Source organism: Phalacrocorax aristotelis, chromosome 20, assembly GCF_949628215.1.
Source record: "Phalacrocorax aristotelis chromosome 20, bGulAri2.1, whole genome shotgun sequence".
In the NCBI taxonomy this organism is placed as follows: Eukaryota; Metazoa; Chordata; class Aves; order Suliformes; family Phalacrocoracidae; genus Phalacrocorax; species Phalacrocorax aristotelis.
The window spans coordinates 1,074,052-1,094,521 of record NC_134295.1 but is presented as its reverse complement, the minus strand read 5'-3'; the positions used below and the strand labels follow the sequence as shown (position 1 = coordinate 1,094,521).

General features: G+C 54.3%; 1 protein-coding gene across 15 annotated transcripts in view; it reads left to right on the top strand.

Annotated features, from left to right (window-relative positions):
• The window catches only part of SCMH1 (Scm polycomb group protein homolog 1), a 76,418-nt gene extending 57,406 nt beyond the window's left edge, over positions 1–19,012 (top strand). For 10 of the 15 annotated variants that reach the window (XM_075114817.1, XM_075114824.1, XM_075114822.1 and 7 more), the window contains 6 exons: positions 773–973; positions 1,650–1,835; positions 7,838–7,969; positions 13,587–13,790; positions 14,981–15,123; positions 16,964–19,012. In XM_075114817.1, coding sequence (XP_074970918.1) covers positions 773–973; positions 1,650–1,835; positions 7,838–7,969; positions 13,587–13,790; positions 14,981–15,123; positions 16,964–17,089 — 992 coding nt within the window. In that variant the 3' untranslated portion in view covers positions 17,090–19,012. Of the gene's footprint in view, positions 1–772; positions 974–1,649; positions 1,836–7,837; positions 7,970–13,586; positions 13,913–14,980; positions 15,124–16,963 lie in introns of those variants that run through there. The other 5 variants (XR_012663803.1, XM_075114821.1, XM_075114826.1 and 2 more) reach the window with 5 other exon arrangements.
• Positions 19,013–20,470: the final 1,458 nt, after the last annotated feature.

Here is a 20,470-nt window from a genome sequence, read left to right as displayed (position 1 = left end):
GCTAGTGACTCCGCAGCTCTCGAAGGGCACTTCTCGTGGCCCACCGTGCCCAGAGGCGGTGCGGTGTGTGGCACCTCTCGTGAGCCAGAGCGCGAGCTCTCCCAAACCGTGCCAGGCACAGCTGCTGATGTTACAGCAAGATGCAGAACAACCGCTGAACGACAGTGGCAATGATCTGTTCAGCTTCAGCCGGGATACTGAGGCAAACAGGGACGAGAGGGAGGAGGGGAGGAGCAGGAGCAGCAGTGCAGAGTATGTGCTCTGCTATAGCTGTGAGATGTAGCTGAAGATGAATCTGGGCAGGAAAGTCTAATGCAAAGCTGCTTGTTATGCGTTCGGTCAAGCACTGGATATGGGCTGAGCCCTCTGTTTCCCCAGAACATAAGTGGCTAATTTTCAGAGGAACCTTAAGAACCCAGTTTCCCTAAAAAGTGGGGGCTCCATTCCTTCATCTCCTTTGAACATCGCAGGCACCTTACCTGGCTGGCATGGGAACAACTTTTCAGCCTGCCTTTGGGAGCCTCAGTGCTGGGGAAAGAGTAGGAGAAACAGCAGCAGCTTGGAAGGTGAGTGTGAGGCAGGAATAATTTGGAGGCGGTTCCCCTCTGTAAGTGGCTCCGCTGTTAGGCTGCAGGCAGGCAGTCGTGGTGGATTCCCCTTTGTGAGTGATTTGAGAGTCTTAAAATCTCAGCATCTCTCAGGTTGGATTTTAGGCATCTGTTTCTTGCTTTCTTGAGTGGGTTAATGGCAAACACGTTTCTCATCTTGGCAGTTTGCATTTACTTGAACAAGAATGGCAGCACTGGGCCCCACCTAGACAAGAAGAAAGTTCAGCAGCTGCCGGACCATTTTGGACCAGCTCGAGCTTCTGTTGTCCTGCAGCAAGCAGTACAGGCCTGCATTGATTGCGCTTATCATCAGAAAACAGTCTTCTCCTTCTTAAAACAAGGCCACGGGGGAGAGGTCATCTCAGGTGAGAACTGGCCTGCAGCACTTTGCCTTCAGAGATGTCATTGCAAGAATTCGCTCGTTGGAAGAGGTCTCTCCTGAAGCTTGGTGCAGTCATGGGCCAGGGGCAGACAGAAGATTTCTGTCTTCTCTTTCTTGCCAAACATCTGTGTCAGTGAAGCAACAGCTAGCGGCTGACTCAGAGCAGAGCAGTTACCGTGGCCTCCAGGCACAGCTGCTGCAGAAGGCAGCCTGCAGCCCTGGTATCAGCCTTGGCAGCGTTGTGCTTCACCTACCGTCCCCAGCACTGCCTGAGCCCCCAGGAGGAGGCGAAACGGGTGGGATTCTCAGAACTCCTGACGGGAAGACAAGAAACATCCCGGTTTTTAATTTTGCTTTTAAGCCCGTGTTTACCCGGATGCTGGGAGTGCAGGCCCCTCCTCGAATGCCTTTCCATTCCCTCGAACACAGCTCCTCGGGTGCTGCAGCCCCGTACCTGATGCTGGGTGCAGCAGACTGGTTTTAGCCTGTCCCGGGGAAGCGAGCTCGCCAGCGCTCAGCCAGCGGAAGGCAGTGGCTTTTGTTTGCTCTAGTCTAGACCAGCGATGCTGAGATACAGAAGCTGGCTGTGCAGCCCTGGGCGTAGTCTCCTGCCTTTGCTGGGGGTTTACGTGTTGGGCTCTGTTTGTTTCTGTCTCCAGCTGTGTTTGATCGGGAACAGCACACTCTGAACCTGCCAGCAGTAAACAGTATCACCTACGTCCTCCGCTTCCTGGAGAAGCTCTGCCACAATCTTCGCAGTGACAACCTCTTTGGGAACCAGCCTTTCACTCAGAACAGCCACATGCAGCGCTCACACGAGTACGACCACGACAGGTATCTACCAGGTAGGAGCTGGGGCGGGGGCGGCGCTGTAGGGACCCCAGGTGCTCCGTGCCTTAACCCAGATTTTATCTTTATCTCAGGAGGCAGGTGTGCGTTTCCAAGCCCTCTCTGTAGGGTTCATTGCATCACACCTAGTGTCATGCACGTGCCCGTAGGGCTCTTTTTGCACAGGATTCAAGTTGGTGTATTTTCTGCCTGTGGGTCTGATTTCCATCTCTGCCTGTAGGTTTCCGCTCATCCGCTCATCCGTGCTGTCTCCTTGTCTTCCCTCCTCTCCTTGTCCCCCAGTCCTTCCCGCTTCCTGAAATCTGATTATAGTGACTTCATCCAGTTAGGAAGTAAGGTGAAAGACTGCATGAGGAATAGAAGAGTGATAACATGTAGCAGGTAAACTGTAATTAGAAATGGAATTAAAACCTAGCAGAGCGGTTTCCACGGAGGCTGTGAATCTGCTGCCAGCACATCCAGCCCATTCAGAGATGATGCATGCTGCAGCAATCTGAGGCATAGGTGGCTTTGTTTTTCCTGGCATGGCTAACGCTCCACTGCGTTGAAGCAACACCCCCGGCAAGATAGTTCATGCCACGATGTAAATCGTCAGGCTGCAAAATTGCTCTTAAGTGAAAGTGGTGGAGAACAAGAAGACCGATAGTTTTCCCCGCAGTGCTGTGTAGTGCCAGCGGCCCCTGGGGTGATAGCTGCCTCTCTGGGCCGGCTGCGGGGCTCTGGGGGAATTACTGCACTCGTGGAGAGGCTGAAGGCTATCTGCACCCCCTTTAGGGAGTTGACAGTGTCTTGTGCTGACCTGCTCTCCTCTCTTGCTTCCTCCACTGCCTTTCTGCCCCCCGAGTCAGCAAATAGCTGTTTGAGGACTTTCCAAAGTTAATCCTTTGGACAATTATGGCTCTGACAAGAAAAGCAAGAGTTTCTAATGTAAAAGGATAGGCGCTTAGGAAGAACTGTTTCAGGAGAAGTTGCTAAGCATGAGGCTTAGGGGCCACAGCCTAATGCCACAGTGCTTCACTGCATCTCGCAAAGCACTTGTGCTCAGGGGAAGGGATTAGCAACAGTGTAAAGAGCTTGAGGGTCTCGGAGGGACTGTCCTCTGCTTGTTCCACACTGATGAGCTGCCTGCAGGCTGAGGCTGTGCAAAGCCATGCTGGAGCCAGCAATGCCAGGGGCAGGGAGCTGTGCTGTGCTGTAAGAAGAGGATCTGTAGGATGTGGTTTGGATGCCGTAGCAGGTACAGGAACAGCATGTCTGGTCACTGGGACTAGAGATTACCCTTCATGGGAACCCCCAATTAGAAGAAATCCCCATGTTTCAGTGTGGAAGTACCCTGCCATCGTGAGACAGAACAAAACCAGAATGGGAGGAGGAGGACACAGGGTCTGGGCATGGTAGCAGGCTTGGACGGAGAGGGTCCTGTAGCTCACACACATGGTTTCTAGCCACCATGAGATGTCAGTGGTGTCTGTGCTAAGAGCTGGGCTGCATGGCAGGGTGGAAGAGTGTACAGAGCAAAGTCAGAATTCAGGGAAACTCAGGCAGAGCACCAGATATGGCACGATACTGAGACCTGCCCATCTTGAACTCTTGGTTAGAGCGTTTGCAGGGACTAAAGAAAGGTGAACCACAGTCCAGAGAAGTGGTAACACCTAGTCCTGTAGTTCATACTGATGATTCGGGGATTGTTGGGCATCTGGTCATCTAACATTTTTCTCAAGCACCTGAAAGAAGATGATAAACATTGCGATCTACACATCACAGTGGCTTCTGGTGAGGGCGAAGAAACAGCACCAGCAGTTTTGAGAGGTTAGGGCTGGTCATGGAAGAAGGAGGATGCAGTTGTACGTCAGCTTAAATCACACCAAGCATCAAGGCTGCCATGGTCTCAACTTGAGCTCTGTGTGTCCTGCCTTGTTTCCTCTACTGTAGAGCTGCTCGTGTGCCTGAATGGGGCTGGTTCTTCCAGAAAATGGTCACTGGTTTGGACTGGGAGCTGGTTCCAAAGTCACCTTACAGGAGCACCACTGTGGATACCGTGGAGAATCCGTGTGTGTGCTTGGGGCACAAGGAGGGTCTGCAGCAGCCCTTAGGTCAGCTGCATCCTGGCATTCTGTCTTGCTAAGTAAGGCATAATCATGGAAATAAGGGGAAATAGGTCAAGTTTTGTACATCAGGAAACAGATTTGCAAGCAAATGGGAAGTTGATTGCAGTTAATAGGAACAGGGATGGGCTATGAAGAGTTGTGAATAGGTAGATCTGATCTGGAGCCATCTGAAACAGAACTGGAGGGACCTTCTGGACCATTGAGCCTTGGGTCCTGGTATTACAGGCACCACAGCATGCAGTGTTGCTTGGAGCTGGGGATTTTGCTTTTCCACTGGAGGCTGCTCCAAGGTCTTTTGTGGAATTTTTAGAAACTATGTTGTAGTTTCTAGCCCAAATTTATTCTTGGGCAACTTGGTATCCATGTCTCCTTGTCTTAACATTGTCTTTTAGCTTAACTTAGTTCTCCTTCTCCTGGAAGTAGTTAGAGAGCAGTCGTGTCCTTCAGGGGAGCTCGCCTTTTGGCTGCTCTGGTAAGAAAGGCTCTCTGCGCTCCTCATCTAGTGTTGGTTTGAATTAAACTTCATGAGGTGACCAGAGTGCCACCCAGCACTCTGGGGAAGAGCTCATGGGGACCTGGTGCCACAGCGCTGGCACCACCATGTTCACAAGAAATATCTCTGGAAGCTGCTTTTTGTTGCTGAGTCCTTGTATCAGGTGATGATAAACTCGTCCTGGTCACATACGCTGGTCTCTGCATCCAGTATTGTCAACTGCAGGTTCCCAGCTCATGGGACAATGCTTCAAGTGCACATCTGTGCTTTGCTGCTGGATTTACCTCCTTTCTGGTACTCAGTTCTAGATATATTTTTTTCCTGTGTAATTTCAAATGCTACTTCATCTAGCCTGGTGTGGGAAGACATCAGCAGGTTTCATCAGGGAATCTCTAAAATTTGTGCCAAAGTTATAAAAATATTAAATGACGCTGGGCTCAGCAATGATCCTCAAGAAAATCCATTAGCAATTTTTGCTCTCCAACACCATGTACTGGCTCAGTGCTCTGCCAACTGCTTTTGCCCCCAGATCAGATGTTTGTGCATGTAACAAGGCTTCTGGAAATCCCCACGTTCCTTGTCTCAGCTGGTGGTTCTCCATATCGAATGCCTTGCTGAATTCCAGCTAAATGAGATTGAGCACTCTTCCTTTGCGTGATAGATCAGTTACTTCCCCGTGATAAGGAAGCTGCTGGGTTAGTCTCCTCTGACAACCGCCTACCACAGTATGTGCCGTGGGTAATTGCAGTATTTTCCCTACCCTTTCATTCAGAAGCTCTTAAAAGCCTTGCGCTACTGCTGAGGTCAGACTTGAGCATTTTGTTGCCCAAATAATTTTTTCTCCTTCTTTTTTAAATGTCGGCACCACGTTTCCAGTCACTCTGAGCCGCGCGTCACTGAGTTTTCCTGGAATTTGCTGCGGCAGACCCGGGGTTCCATGTGCGCCTTCTTTCTTAAGTTACGTTTTGGCTTCCTCTGCACCCTTACATCCCCAGTTTGAGTACGTTCAGTTATTTGACTTCCACTTCTTAGTCAATGGTGCATATTTTCATTCCTGTCCCATTCCTTTATCCTTTGAGGCCTGCCCCAGTGTTCAGCATGGCTGCGACTGTAAGTGGAGGGCGGGATTGGTTTTACTGGGCGCAGGTGGATGTCACAGAGGCGTCGACACCTGAGCTGGTTGTGTAGGCACGCTCTGCAGTCAGGAGGAGGTACCAGTGCAGTCAGTGCAAGTTACAGCATCCTGAACTGGGATCTTTGACTTTGACTTCAAGTTGATGAGGTGAGCAGACTCTCGCTGACTGCAGAGGCGTCTGTGCTGGCTGCCTTGGCATGGCCAACAGCACAAACCCAGGCACGGGCAGATGTGCCTCTCTTCCTCCCCACCAACCTCCCAGGTTAGGTGAGGTGAAATACCCCTCAGAGCTGTCCCGTCATTTGTCAGCAAGGACAACCTTTCTCCTTTTTTTCTCGGTCTTTACCTCTGCACAGATTCCTCTCGCTCTGTTCCCATGCACTCATTACTTCTGTAGCTGAAGACACGGTCCCGTCTTTGACTTTGCACTGTGCCAAAAGACAGAATGAGTCAAATAGTTCACTTTGTCCCCGTACTCACCATCCTCTGAGGTATGTGACTCCATGCTGAGCAGGTCCTTTTCATCTCCGGTAAATGATCTCCTTGTTCTCAGCATGCTCCTCAAAGCAAACGTTCACCCACGTAGATGTGGGGTCCTTTCCTCCCAGATTATTTCCTCTCTGGTGATACACATTCATGATGTTTATAGCATCTTTTGAACTGAAGTTATTTTCTTTTTTTCCCGATGATCTGCATCATGACCGCTGAGTGCAGCTCTATGTACTACTCCATCTCTTTATTTGCTTAAAATTTATCCTTTAAAGTTGGAGACCCTAACTACAGACTTGCTTTTGGTTTTATCCTTCCATTAATTTACACCGACCTCACTTCTGATTCCCTGGGTATTCTTCTGCAACCCGACCTGTGTTTGCATTACTTTTAAAATCAGCCAATTTATAAAAATAACCAAAACCAAAACCTGATAAAACCTTTAAAAAGCATCACCTTTTGTTGTGGTTCCGTGACTACTTGGTGAAGAAGGTCATGCAGTTTTACACCTAGAGTGATCCAGAGACATCACTAAGAGCATTTTTTTGTCATGTCCATCTGAGCAACGAATGTTTCTTTCAGGGACTTGTCCTGAGGACGGTATTTGTCTTTCTAAAAACGTTACGGTGACTTTTGATCGTACTCGTGGAGTCCCAGGGCCTCAGTAAGAGGGCAGCTTATCTTTCATTTCGCCAAAGGATTTTGATAGAACAGATATGTTTCCCTACCTCTGTATTTCTCTTTAGTCATCTCAATTGTGGCCGCCTGATGCTTCCCACCCATCTGTACCTTCGTTCCTTTGTTTGGCGTGATGCATCTCCCTTGGTGTCTGGTCCCAGTCGCTCCCCACTGTATTTCTGTCACCCATCCAGCGCCCACTCCTGCCCTGCGCCGGCAGCTGGGGCTGCTCGGCGCTGTCGTCCAGCTCCCAGCGTTTGTCTGTGAGCATTTCACCGCCCTCTCCCCGCGCACCTCGAACGCTGCAGGCTCACGCGCGTCGCCCGTGCTCGGGGCCACCGTCAGGGTCCAGCCGGGAGCGCTGGGGGCCGGCGTGGGCAGGCGGCGGCTGGGGGCTTCATTGCTTCTTGACTGACCATGGCTTGTCCAGATGCGATACAGCCACTGTATCGTTTGCCTGGCTGCTGTTCCCATCTGTGTTAGCGCTTCCATCCTCTGTGTTCATCCACCCACTGACACTTTGTGTGCAGCCTTTAGCCGCCTGCAAAGAGACACCTGGCAGCCCAGCCTGGCATCTCGTCTGCCGCGTGCGATACCGAGAACCCCGGCGCTGGGAAGCGTTTGGAGAAGAGCAGCAGCGACAGCTGGGGCGCTTGCGGGATCCATCTGGGGAAAGATTAACAATCTGAGTACGGTTTAATCAAGCACTGTGTATGGCACAGGGCGTTCGCAAATCGTCCAAGGGTTGTTCGCAAATCGTCCAAGGGTTACGTGCGTCTGAAAGGTGAAGACTGGGGAGGAGCAGGAACCATGAGCCAAGGGGTAGAACGAGAAGAAATGGAATTAATCAGAGGTGATATTTGGGGTGAAATATGGCAAAATGTGGCTAAGATTCTTTATTAGGTTTCTCGCCACCCTTTTTCACTGATAAACTTGCACAGCAAAATATAAAATGTGAAGCACTGACAGATGTGCTGGATTGCAGCTTTAGCAGGCTGTTACCAGGCTGGCAATGCATGCGAGTCGCAAACTCTGGCAAGACTGAATTTCCCAGAAAGTCTCCACTCCTAAATAGGGCTTGTTCTCTTTTCCTAGACAGAAGCAGTTCGTTAGACGGCACTCTGCAGGGACCAGGCCGGGGTACAAAGCGGTATTCCCAAGATTTCCCTCCATACAGTGCTCCTCTCTCCCCCAAGTTACCAAAGAATGACCGTCACCCTTTGGAAGGTGAGCACAGTGTCTCTTCCCAAAGCTGGCTGTTTATAGCGCCTTGCAATGGATACAGCAGGATTAGACTTGCTGTGACAAATGGAGCCGTGGGTTTAGGAGGTCTGCTTTGCTTTGTCTCTGGCATGGGATGGTGCTTGGCATTTCAAAGAGAAGTGAAGAAACCACTCTGTGCCAGGGAGGTTCCCCAGGCGGTTGTGTAAGGCATGTGGAACGCACGGAGAATTCCTTCTAACCCTGATCGTCATCATCTAATACCATGTAATGTGGGATTTAATTACCCGTATTTTAGCTTCCATTGCTATGCACGGTATTAATGGTCATAAAACTGCCCAGTTGTTTCAGTCAATCTTCCCCTGAATTTTTCCGCGACGGTTTGCCGCAGTGTGTTGTACAGATGCTGACGTGCAGCTGCACAGCCAGGAACCTGCTGCCCTTTCCCAGGATCCCATCTTCTTCCTCACAATCCTCACAATCCTCCCTAAAAGCGGGGAGGGTCTCACCAGTGTGTGCTCCGCCAGCTAAACCAGATCAAATCACATCCTGCAGCGCAGCATCCACCGGGCAATGCTGGTGCAGATGTGCTGTGCCACGTTCTCGAAAGCAATTGCAGAAATGTCCTCTTTGGTGTGTGGTCGTATGTAGGAGATTTCCAGGGGTCCAGGTAGCCAGAGGACTACCTGAGCCTGAGCAAGTCTTCAATAAATACGCTTCCACCTTCCCTTCTGTTTTGAACTGCACACACTCCGTAATGCAGACTGGAGATTAGGCCTTACTGAAACCTTTTAATTAACTGATGGTGAAATCTGCCAAGGTGTTAGTTCTTTGTAGTCGGTCCCTGAAAAATTGCTGGAGGCTCTTTGCTGGCGTCAGAGTTCAGTGGCTTTGTGCTCTGTTGTTGTCCCTTTAGAATCACCATCTCCCTGGTTCTTGCGGGGCTTGCTGGGCTTGGGTGGTTCATCCCAGGTTTGAGAGTGCACAGCCTCCCACGTGCTGTGGTGTAATTTTAGTCCGTGCCCATCACTGTGCCCGGTGCTCGTCGGCATTCCTGACCCCGTACCTAAGCGCAGCTGGCCTGAACTCGCACCCTGCCATGGACAGTTTCTAGTAGCCTTAGTATCTGCCCTGATTAAAATTGCAGGTTTGTCATATAGCTGAAGCGAAGAACAAGGTGACATGTGGGACCATCTCATCTATTCCAGCATACTGACAAGTCCAAAATTGTTCCCTGAGGCCCAGTCTGTTGCTTACCTCTAGGCACACGTCCTTGCCGGTCTCCTTGACATTATCCTGTAATACACCAGCCGCTGCACGTAGGTAGCCATTAGCAAAGCCTGTCAGCAAATCCTCTGCTGACAGTGGAACTCGCAGTGTTTCACCTGTTGTTGAAGCGCAGTGGAGTGCTCGAAAGGCCGAGGTGCCGCGCTTAGGCGGGGAGTACAGTACGCTGTTGTCAGTGGAGAGAGAAGGCTTCCGTGCTGGGTAATTCCGAGGAGCAAGGCTGATTCTTGGTCTGCTTCAAAGCCTGTTCAACTTGCCTCTTGGCCTTTGAGTGGGAGAGGCCACCTGGGGGCCCAGAGTGCTCCCGTGTCTTCTGCAGAGGTAAAGGCAAGTGGGCAGAAAGTGAGGGTGATGATCCTGTGGGTGTGAGAACTTCCTACAGCAACACGGTCTTGTTCTGTTCTTGGTCTGAGCAGGGGCTGTCCAGGGCAGGGAGAAATGAGGTGCAGTTCCAAATTCCATCTAGAAATCCCTTTTATCCCACAGCTAAAACTCTATTCATCCTCCTCCACTATGAAATTTAAGTACAAGCAGGAATATTTGCATTTCAGAGGGTATATTTTAGGAATATGAGCCTGAAATACTCAGATACTGAATATTTCTGGAGCAAGGAGGTGCGTTTCTCACGGTGATGAACTCCCCAGCAGAGCATATTCTGGCTTCAGCAGTGCCAGACAGCAGAACCGGAACAGTTTCCAGTTTGCCAGATTGAAGGCAGCGAGTAGCAGTGGGAAGTCTTCATTCATCATGCCTTTGGCAAGAAGTCAGGAAGATGAGGAGGGGATCTCGCCTCTTATATTGTTCTTCCCCTTGCATCCAGTGGCATTTATGTAGCTTTTTGCTTAAAAGCTGCAGTTCCAGCACAGTGGGGACCGGCTTTTCAAAGACCACCATTTGTTGGAAAACAGTGGGTGTTTAGTAGTTGTAAAGTCAGATTTATGCTTGTGGCCAAACTCCATGTTTTAGCAGTAGAACAACGCTCTTGAATCTATAGCACTATTTGTTTAATTAAACTGCCCTGCCTCGCCATCACTAATCGTGGCATGTTTTCCTACAATGCTTCCAATGCAAGCCTTTATTTAAAACTAGCAGTTCATATAAGAAAATCTACCTAAGAATTAACCACCTCCTCACTCCGAAGCTAGTTATCAAGGGCAAAAGGATCCTGGATGGCGCATACGCCTGGACGCGCTCGGTGCCCTGCCACCTGCAGAAGCATGTTGCCTTCTGCTACAGATGATTCACAGGGCTAGAAGTCATCACCCTCTTGCCTTGTTTCCCTCCCCCTTTTCTGGAGGTATTGTTCATCCGAGCAGTTCTCTCTGTGTTTGTATTTTTAAGAAAATCTTACATCTCTATTACACTGACCCTCCAAAGAAGCCTTCAGCTCTGCTGCGATATTTGTAGCACGACCAAGCACTCACTAGTCGGAGACAGGTAACCTGAGGGCGACCGCGCAGCCTCCTGAGCAGAACGGTGCAACTCCCCAGCTGCGTCACCTCTTCCTCCTTTTTGGATGTGTGGTCGTAAGCGCGTGTGAGAACATGATCACATATTTGAAGAATGCATCACAGCACGTTCACGTCAGTTTAACGACAGTGTGTTAATTGTTGAGTTACATATTTTCTGAGGGTGAGTTTTGGGTCCTTTGCGTTGCACCAACGTGAACCTGTGCTCATGGTTTCCCAGATCCCAAGCTGTAGTCTTCGCTAGCTGAGCCCAGAAATTCCCTCTGCTGGCACAAACCCCCTCTGGTGAGCTTCGGGGACTCCACAAGTGGCGAGACGCACGTGCTTGCCTGACCCAGCACATCTGGGGCGAGTGTCCTGGGCCTTCCCGGCAAGCTGAGGCTGTTCATCACCTCGCTGGTTTCCCTGGAGGATGGAGATGAGCAGCGCAGCCCCACTCCCATGGCCACAGCCGCTCTCCTGTTACAGAGTGCCCAGACCAGTGCCCAGGGCCGTGCCCGCTGACCCTCTCGTGCCTCTGCCCTTCCCCGTGAGTCAGACGTCAGCCACTGCACAGATGTTTAATGGGAAGTGGTTTGGGTTTTAAGCAGAGCTGTCCTGTTGGAGAGGAAACCAAATGTAATTGCTGTGAAGAAGCTGCTGTAAAGTGCATCTGGTGTGAGTCCCATCTGTTGTGTAGGTCTGTCTGGGCCCAGGCCAGGGAACCTCTGTCCCCCCCTGGGCCAGAGCAGCCAGCTCAGCACCTGGTTGGCATCCAGTCTTGTGCCGAAATGGGATGGTGGGGAAGTGGTGCAGGAGCGGAGGAGGTGTCCAAAGTTACTCAGCAATAGTCATGAGTCAGACAGCCTCCTTTTATGGATAGAGAGCAGGTGAAAACACATCTACTTGGGCGGGAAGCCAGTGACCCGTGGGCCAGCGCAGAGCACAGGGCGGTGGGGGAGGAACAGACGTCACATCAGCGCTGTTCTTACGTGAAATTTTAAGGCTGTGCTGCTGGTTTCTGAGAATGTCCCAGAGACCTAAAAGCAAAGAAAGGCAGAAATGCCTCAGGTGCAGAGTGACGAAGCCCACGAGATGGAGGGTCGCAGTTATGCAGGCGATAACCTCACATCTGCTTCACTGAATTGCCAAACAGCTAAACAAGAGGGGTGTTTCCATTTTGTAGCCTTATGAGATTAAGCCGGTATGGGCTGGCTGCCTCCAGCTGAACTCACCTCTCAGATCTCTGCTCAAACAGGGCAGAAGCACTGAAACCAGAGGATCCCAGTTCACAAAATAGTCCTATAGTTCACAGAAACCAGATAAAACTACATGCCTCCAAGAGAGGCTGCCCCGTTTGGAGGGGCGCAACCTCTGCGACACTCAGGTACTGCTTCAGGCCATGGCAGGCTGCGTCTCCCTTCGCTGGAGCACGGCAGCGTCAGCTTAGCAGGAAGGTTTGGGAAAGTCTCAACAGCTTTTGGGTCTCACGGGCTGCAGCATCGACTCTGCACCCTCACCACCATCCCGGTTCAGCACAACCTCGCTGTGCTTCTCACGGGCTGCTCCCGTGGTCCAGGAAGTCCCGGGGAAGAAGCCCCGGGCCTGGCTGGGGCGGTTGCCCAGGTTTCTTCACCCTTGTCGCCTACCGTGGTGTCTGAGCGGCAGCTGCTCAGGACTGTGAGCTGACCTGAGGGTCTCTGGGGACGCTGGTGGAGGAGCTCCAGCTCCCAGCCAGGTGCGGCGGCCCAGCCCAGAGCGCGCCGGCAGTACCCCTGGTCATAGGAGCTGCTTTCCTCTTCGGCTGTACGGACGTGCCAGGTATTTCATAATAAAGAATGCAGGTATTGAGGATGACTATGAGGCATCGGGTCCACCTGGAATGAGACTAGGTTGTGCGTGCCGTAGTAAAATCTACAAACGTGTGGTCCTGGGGTGAAGCTGCGATGGTATCACAGCAAGGGGAGATCTCGCTGGTTCAGCCAATACAATATATCACCCTGGATAGTTTCCTCAGGTCCTCCATCCTAATACTGTCACTGACAGCTGAAAATTAAATGTGTTTCTGGAAGAGGTGAGGAAGCCAGTCTCGTGCCGGGACCCCTGCCCAGGGAGAGCCCTCTGCCCTGTCCCGCCTGCACGTGTCCCACGGAGGCCGTTGGTCGCTGGCTTGGGCAGGCAGGGAAAGGGGCCCAGCAGGAGGCCGGGGCGGGGGGTGAGCAGCTGGTCGTCAGCACCTTGCTTTCGGGGCCGGAGGATGAGCACGCTGTGAGAGCGTTGCCAGGCCATGTCAGTGCAGCTGAGCTGCTCCGAAGAGCCTGCTCCACACGTGCGCTGCTATCCGGGCTACAGCTGGAGTCTTACTAAATATCCCCCGCAATCCCGGTCGCCTGGGCCGTTTCCTTGCATGCTAATGCCGGTAGTGTGCGGCGCTTGACCCTGAATCTCGGGGAGCCTCCTCTGCCCGCTCGGGGCTGCTCTGTGAGTCCCGTGTCCATCAGCAGCCAGAACGGGCAGCCCTCCACCGCCTGCCACCACGGTGCCCCGCTGCCGCAGAAGGGCCTCTGGAAACTGTAAGGACACGGGGCCACAAGTCAGAGCCAGTGGTGGCATTAACAGAGTAGCTGTTGCTCCAGTCTGGGTACCAACCGTTAGCAGTGCTGACTGGGTGGACTGGCATTTGCCTGGCAAACACCAGGCTGCAGCGCTTTAGCTGGGCCTGTTCTAATTTCCGTGCTTTCAAGGCGACCACCGACGCAGCGGTTCGACCCTGCTCCCGCAGCCGCGTGCGAGCGCTGCCTTTGCTGCGGTTCGGCTTTGGCCGCCGAGCGGTAACTTCGGGCTGCGCTGGCGTTCGGGTGCACTGACTGCAGCTTGGTGCGTTCCAGGTGAAACCTTTGTCCTGGGAGATGGCCTCCCAGGGCCCTTGGAGCCTCGCCTGGACCCCATGGACTCTGCCTTGAACTCTGTCAATTCATCCAGCCACAGCAGGAGCTCCAGAGACTATCGCCTGCAAGGATACAGGCACCTGCACCAACCCTCTAGCCTCACCCAGGGCAGTACCTCTGCCTTGCGTAGGCTTAGCTCTGGGGGTAAGAGAGTTAAGAAGCCAGCCCTCCGATTGTAAATTTGGCAATAAAGGGCTTTTCTAACTCCAGTTACACCTTTCTAACTTCAGCAAGTACCAGAGACTGGCTTCTACACTGTTAAACAGGTAGTCTGTTAGGTTTAACGGTAGCTCTAGAGACGTGGCAGATGGGTGGGAGGATATATGGAGAGGTGATGATTGCAGGGTCCCTCGTTCAGCGTGGTGGCTAGGTGGGACGTGGAGGTCAGTGGATAGGAAGGAGTAGGCAGGAGCCGTTTGCGAGCATGGGCAGGGGCTGTCACAGCCATTAATGGGTGTCTGAGTCCGTGAGGACCGATCGGGAATGGCCAGGGGGTTGAGAACTGCCTGTGGGCCAGGGCGGGGGGGCCGGGAGAGCGGGCGGACGCGCGAGCGGCACTTGTCTGTCTGGAGGAGCAAAGGGCAGGAGAGTTGTTCATTGCAGTGAATCAGCATGTGGCAAATCCAGGTGTTTGCAAAATAAAGTTGTAACTGTAAGTGCATCAGTAAAATAGGGCATCGATAAAAGCCTCTAAAAAGCTCAGGCTGCTGATGCCTCGATCCGTCTGCCTCCCCTCACATCTGTGCGTGCAGGCAGAGAGTTGGAACCACGGGCTGTGCCGATGCCGGCACGTTGGGAGCGGGACTTTCGTTAGCTCCGGGGCTGCTTCAGGACAACAGAATTTCGTATATCGGCTCGGTCCATCAGAACATGCAGCCAATGGAAACATAAAACAGCTTTGCTGTCTTAAAATAGCTAAAGGTGGTGTTGGGAGCGGGGGAGCAAGGGGAGAAACGGCACGTGGGGGGAGAAGTGGCAACGGAGGATTGTTTTCTGCAAAGGTGGGAACTGTCAGGAGATGGGCAAGAAGGAGTGGGAATGGGGGGACCAACCTCAGCTGAAGGGGGCAAAGGGACATTGGGGTCTAGAGTGAGGAAAAGGGCTCGGTATAGAAGGCTGCCCCGACAAGTAAGGCCTAAGGAGAGAGACTAAGGCTTCGGTGCTAGACCTGTGCCGCCGGAGCCTCTGGGGCCTGGCTGGGGCGTGCCCTTCGCCTTGTCTCTGCCGTTGCTGTGGGAGAGGAGACGGAGTGGGAGATTGAGGGTGAAAAGCTGCTGGAGCGATGCTGCGGGGATGCTTGGAGTGACGGCTGCTGTCTCGCAATTCCCCCCCAGGTTCAGACAGATACCTTGGATCTCGAGACGTCTCGCGGCTCAGCAGCCGTGACCCCTCAACCTGGACGGTGGAGGAGGTGATGCAGTTCATCCGAGAAGCGGATCCACAGCTGGGACCCCACGCTGACCTCTTTCGAAAACATGTAAGTATGCCTGTATATTTATATATGTGTGTGTGTATATGGTATGTATGGGGGGGGCGGACCACCACACAAGGAAAATCTAGGAGGGTCAGAAGAACGGCAGCACTTCGTACCAGCTGGAGTTTTGTGCTAAGAAAAACATCCTCATAAATCCTGCTCCTGTTGTGTTCAGGCTGGGGGTCCTCTTACTCAGAAATCTTGGAGGGGCAGACATCGCAGCCTGGTTAGCACTCCAAGCACCGCTGCCTCTGTGTGTACGGCGAGCTCAGCTTTTAGCTGGATTTGAACCCTAGCGCAAAAAACACAAAACCTTGGTCATCCTGGAGTCTTAATATTCAGCTCGTAGCAAATTTCTCCAGGCAAGAAACGTGTTCCAAGAGGAATTCATTGAGTGTCTTGCTGCAAAAATCCCATTCCCTATAAAAATGAGTCTCCTCGGGCTCTGGTTCTTGTGCACGTCTTTAGTGTAAAGTAGCTGCAGACGTGCAGCATGGAGTTGGTACCATTAAAGCTACAGAAATTTTGGCAGCTCCATGTCCTGATTCCTGCCAGGCAGTTTGTCTTCCCTCTGCCTTTTGATTCAGTCCGTGTTATGCCTGGTGGTGCTCGTGTCCTGAGAAGAGCAGTAGGAGAAAATACCTGTCTTGCCCAGGCCGGAGAGGCGGGAGGGATGCTTCTCACCCTGTGCTGGGCTGAGACAACTCTCTCTTTTGGTTTTTTTGATTAGTTCTATTTTAGAACAACCAATAACTGAAAAGTGTTTTGTTTTAATTATGCAAGAGAGTGCTCAGCTCTGTAAGGGACGAAAGGCCCCTGTAATGGCAATCCTGAGGACGAACTTTGCTTTCATGTGAAGAAGGGAAAAGCACAACAAACCTGGTACTGGAGATTCTGGGAGATCTTACCAAGTGTGAGACCTCACTGAGTGTCGGCACAGGACAGGGCTTTCTGTTGTTAGAGGCTGTGATTTTTATTTTTCATTTATAAATCCATTAGCATTTTCATCATGGAAACCTGCCCACTGCAAAGCCCTGGGCTAAGCCTGGACCAGGTCAAGGAAAGGAGTGCTGCAAGGGGCTGGAAAACTTCCACCCGCAGATGCTAAGTGCAAAGCTGTTCTCTGGTTGTTTCGAGCTTCGTGATCCCTCCCCTCCTGCGCCTCAGTGAGGGACACATTTGGCTCAGCTGTAAAGCATCGGATACTTCTGAAAGCTGTGGTGTTGAAATCAGCCCTGCTGGCAATGAGATGCTGGACAGTTGCTCTGCCAGCTGCTGCGGCTTTGCTTAGAAACTCCATACTTTGCTTTGCATGCAGCCTCTTCGGGTTTAGAGTTTGGTCCCTTGCCTCCTCCTTCAGCCTTGACGTGAGGGCTGCCTGTGGTGTGGCAGGACTGCGGTCAGGGCTGGCGCATCCTCTCCCAGGACGTCTGCCCTGCAGTGGGATGCCGCTGCCCTTGAGTGAGAGATTGCTCTCCTGCACTACCGCTGCGTTGATCGTTCCCCTGTCAGGGAACACCCCCGCCTCTTTTCCTTCCTCCCCACCTCCCTTCAGGATTTGCTGACCAGCTGGACGTGGCTCCTGGGCATTTCGCACCCAGCACATTTCCCACCACCACGTGGGGTCCGAGGCTGAGCCCCCCGTGCTGCAGGCGGGGTGGGCTGCCGGGCTGCCCGTGCTGGGATGCCGCAGTTCCGTGCAGCCCACCTCAGCTGCTGAGCAGCGCTCTCGCGCCCAGCCACGCTGCTTCAGCCATCGTCATTTTGGGCACAGCCTGGCTCAGTGGGCAGGCTTAGGGCTTACAGGTATAGTCACAAGTGCTGTTGCTTCCCCTCCTTGCAGGAGATCGACGGGAAAGCCCTGCTCTTGCTGCGGAGTGACATGATGATGAAGTACATGGGGCTGAAGCTGGGGCCAGCCCTGAAGCTCACTTACCACATTGACAAGCTAAAGCAAGGCAAGTTCTGAGAGGACGCTTGGCAGGAGGGATACTGGAAGCTCCGCTCCTGGCCATCCATACCCGCGCTCGCCTGCCGACAGGTACGCATGCACACACACCCATTTACGCCGCAGACGGACACCTCGCCGACACCCCAGCCCCGCTGCAGGGGTCCAGCCGCCTGCCCGCCCCTGCGCCAGCGGCCGGGCCCCGGCGGGCGCTTGGCAGGAGGCTGGCGCCCAGTCGGCCCCAGGGCCTCGCACTGGACTCGAGTTGTGGCCGTCCTGTTGGAAGCGGAGGGTCTCTCCCTGCTGCCGAGCCGGCGCTTCTCCACGGGCTGCTGGTCCTGCGTCCCTGGGATGGAGCAGCAGCTCTGGGCAGAGCCCATGGGGACTGGGCGCTCGCGCCGGCTCCTCTCCCTCTCGCTGCGGCTCATGCGCCTCCAGCCTCGCCTGCCCTCGGCTCCCATCTCGGCGGGGTGGTGGGCTGGGGGGGGCGGGGGCGGGACGCTTTGCGCTTCGCCAGGCAGCCCGGCTGCGAGGGGCGCAGCACCCCTGACCTGTGCTTGGGCCCTGCGGCGCCGCGGCGAGCTCCGAGCAACGACCACTGGTCCCGGGGGGCGCTCGCCGGAGCGCTGCCCGCCCTCAGCTCCCGGCCTCCCTGCGGCTGGGGACACCGCGCGGGGATGGAGACATTCGTATTTATTTCTGACTGGGGAGGCTGTGCGGCGGCGCACGGCACTGCTGGGAGCGTGGGGTGAGCTGTGGGAGAGCCGAGGAGCATGGCTGGGTCTGGCGTGCCCGTGGCAAGGACGAGCCTGGGTCGGCGTCGGAGGCTGGCTGGATGCTGCAGGACTCAACTGATCCTTCTTTTTTTCCTTTTTTGAGTTTTTTGGGTTTTTTTTTAACTTTTTTTTAATAAGGAGTTGTCTGTTTAAAATGATGAAATGATTTTTCTACCTGTTGTTGAACTCTCAACTCTTGGATAATTTTTTTAGCCAGAGATGCAAAGGTTCATCCTCCCAGGGGCCCTCCCGACCCTCTGGTGTTTCGGTCCGTTCCAGCTCAGCATGCGCAAGAGGGTTTTGGGTCTGGCAAGTCGGAGGATCCCAGTGTGGTGACCTGTCCTTGCGTTGTTCTTCCTGCGAGGGCTTTGCTCTACCCGGTGGCACCTGTTTGTTTCAGACAGTCTAATGTATTTATTTTTGATGGCACTTGAGCGGTAACCCGCTGTCCCAGGCACGTTACTGCAGCTGCAAGAGGAGTGTCGGCGTGGTGGCCGCCCAGCCGTGCCGCTGCGTCCCCGGGGCTGCCAGGCTCGGGGCTGCAGGCGGGGAGAGGGGCTGCCCGGCCCCTGGAGCATCTCCTGCCCCGCCCGGGCTGGGCTGGGCAAGGGCCGACGCGGCGGGGCACGGAGGCGGCAAGGGCTGTCCCAGGCGTGCGCCCACAGCATGCTCCCGAAGGGCTGGGATGGGGAATCTCCACTGCAAGCACTTCTGGCTTTATCTCACCCTCTGTGCATCCAGAGCATCCCACACCCTCGTCCCTGCCAGCCGCGGGGGCCCTGGCCAGCAGCAGGAAGGGCCCCCGGGGTGGCCAACCCCCCCCCAGCTCTTGCACTGGGTCAGGTTTACCCCTAAGGGGAACAGTTGCAAAAAAAAAAAAAAAAAAAAAAAAAGAAACCAAACCCCAAAGTAATAGGAAGGCTTTGTGTTGTACGACAAGGTCTGTGCTGCAGGCCCTGCTGCTGCACCGGTGTGCTCAGAGGTGGGGCTCCGGCCACGCGCAGAGCCCCGGCGCTCACCGCATCGGCCCCGGGACGCCCCTCGTTTTTACCTGATGCTGATCCTGCTGGCCGCTGCAGACAGGTCCCCGTGCGGGGTCAGCCAGTGCTTTCCTCTGCACTTATTTTACGTTGATTTGTTTATAAATAAAAGGATAACTAAGTTCCTCCCCGCTGGTTGTGTGTGCACTGACGGGAGTGCTTGGCTGGGCGCCTGCCGAGGGGGAGCCCGGGGAGGGCAGAGATGGGGCGTGGGGTGTTGCTTCAGCACAGTCAAACCCCTGGCTCCTCCCGCCCTGTTCCTGGGAGAGCTGGGCCAGACCTGGGCTGAGAAAAACAAAATGACACTACCGAGCTCAATGACCTAGGGCTCGTTAGTGATGCCATCGCGGCACATGGGCCCAACGGCTGCTCAGCTCCTCTGGCATGGCCCTGGCTGCAGCTCTCCGCAGCTCTGCCTCTCGAAAGCCTCACATTACCTGGTCCCGCCCAGTGCAGCTCCTCACTGCGCTCCAGGATGGTTCTTCCCCAGGAGCAGTCCTGCCAGCCAAGCCCAGCAGGTGACACATGTGTGGCGGAGAGAATCCATCACTACGTGAATATCACCGCCCCCTTCCCAGCACAGAGCCCTCCGGCATCGCCAGGTCCTGGTCCAGGAGCACGGTTGCTCTCAGGTGTCCTCAGAGGCTTTCACAACTCTCTATTCCTGCCTGGAGCTCGTGGCAGGTGTTGGGGCAGGGGGTCCCTGAACCTGTCGTTGTGCAAACACACCTCTAATCTGCACGTCTGCCCCGCCATGATGCCCCACGGCAGGTAACGGCAAGCAGGCAAACGCCACCCGCAGCCGCACAGTGGGCACAAGGCGGGGGAACGGCCAAGCCCTGAGCCCCCACGCTGCTCGCAGCACAGACCATTGCCATGACCATGGACCCCGCATCTGGGGAGCTGCAGAGCTGGGAGCCATCACAGGGGGGGGATGAGGGGCACGGGCTGGGTAACACAGAGGGGCCAGAGGCCGTGGGGGCCCAGCCAGGCCCCGCACCGTGCCTGGGGCACCACCAGGGTGCTCCATGTGCGCCCCAGGGCTCGGCAGGGCCCGGCCTCCAGCAGCACCACGAGAGACAGCCCAGGTGGGTCTCGCCTTCACCTGCGGCGAGCCTGGGGTCTGTGTCCTGGCTCGAGCAGCACCCAGAGTACCTCGTGGCATCTGCTCGGGGGCTGGTGGTGAAGGGAGAATGGTGGTGGTCGGAGAAGGCAAGGGGAGGCACCCAGCCCAGGGAGGGCAGTGAGGTGGGTGCTGCTGGGGAGGAGTCCTGGCTGGTCCCAGAGCTCCTGCACCAGATGAGGCCACAGTCCCGCCCCAGCGACAAGCCCCACAAAGGCCCATTTTATCTGTAAAATTTCACTGGATCTTCATTTGCTTAAACGCTCGTTTCGGTTGCAGCCCCTGGAGCCAAAGCGCAGCGGCTGAGGACAGGCATCCAAGCAGCAGGGCCCTGGGGCGCACTGCCCTAACCCCGGCAGGGAGTACGGGGCTGCCTCCTCCCTGTCCCAGCACAGTCGGAGCCCAGCTCGGGGGGAGAGGGCCTGGGGGGGGGGGGGGCATTGCCACATGGCCACACGTCGAG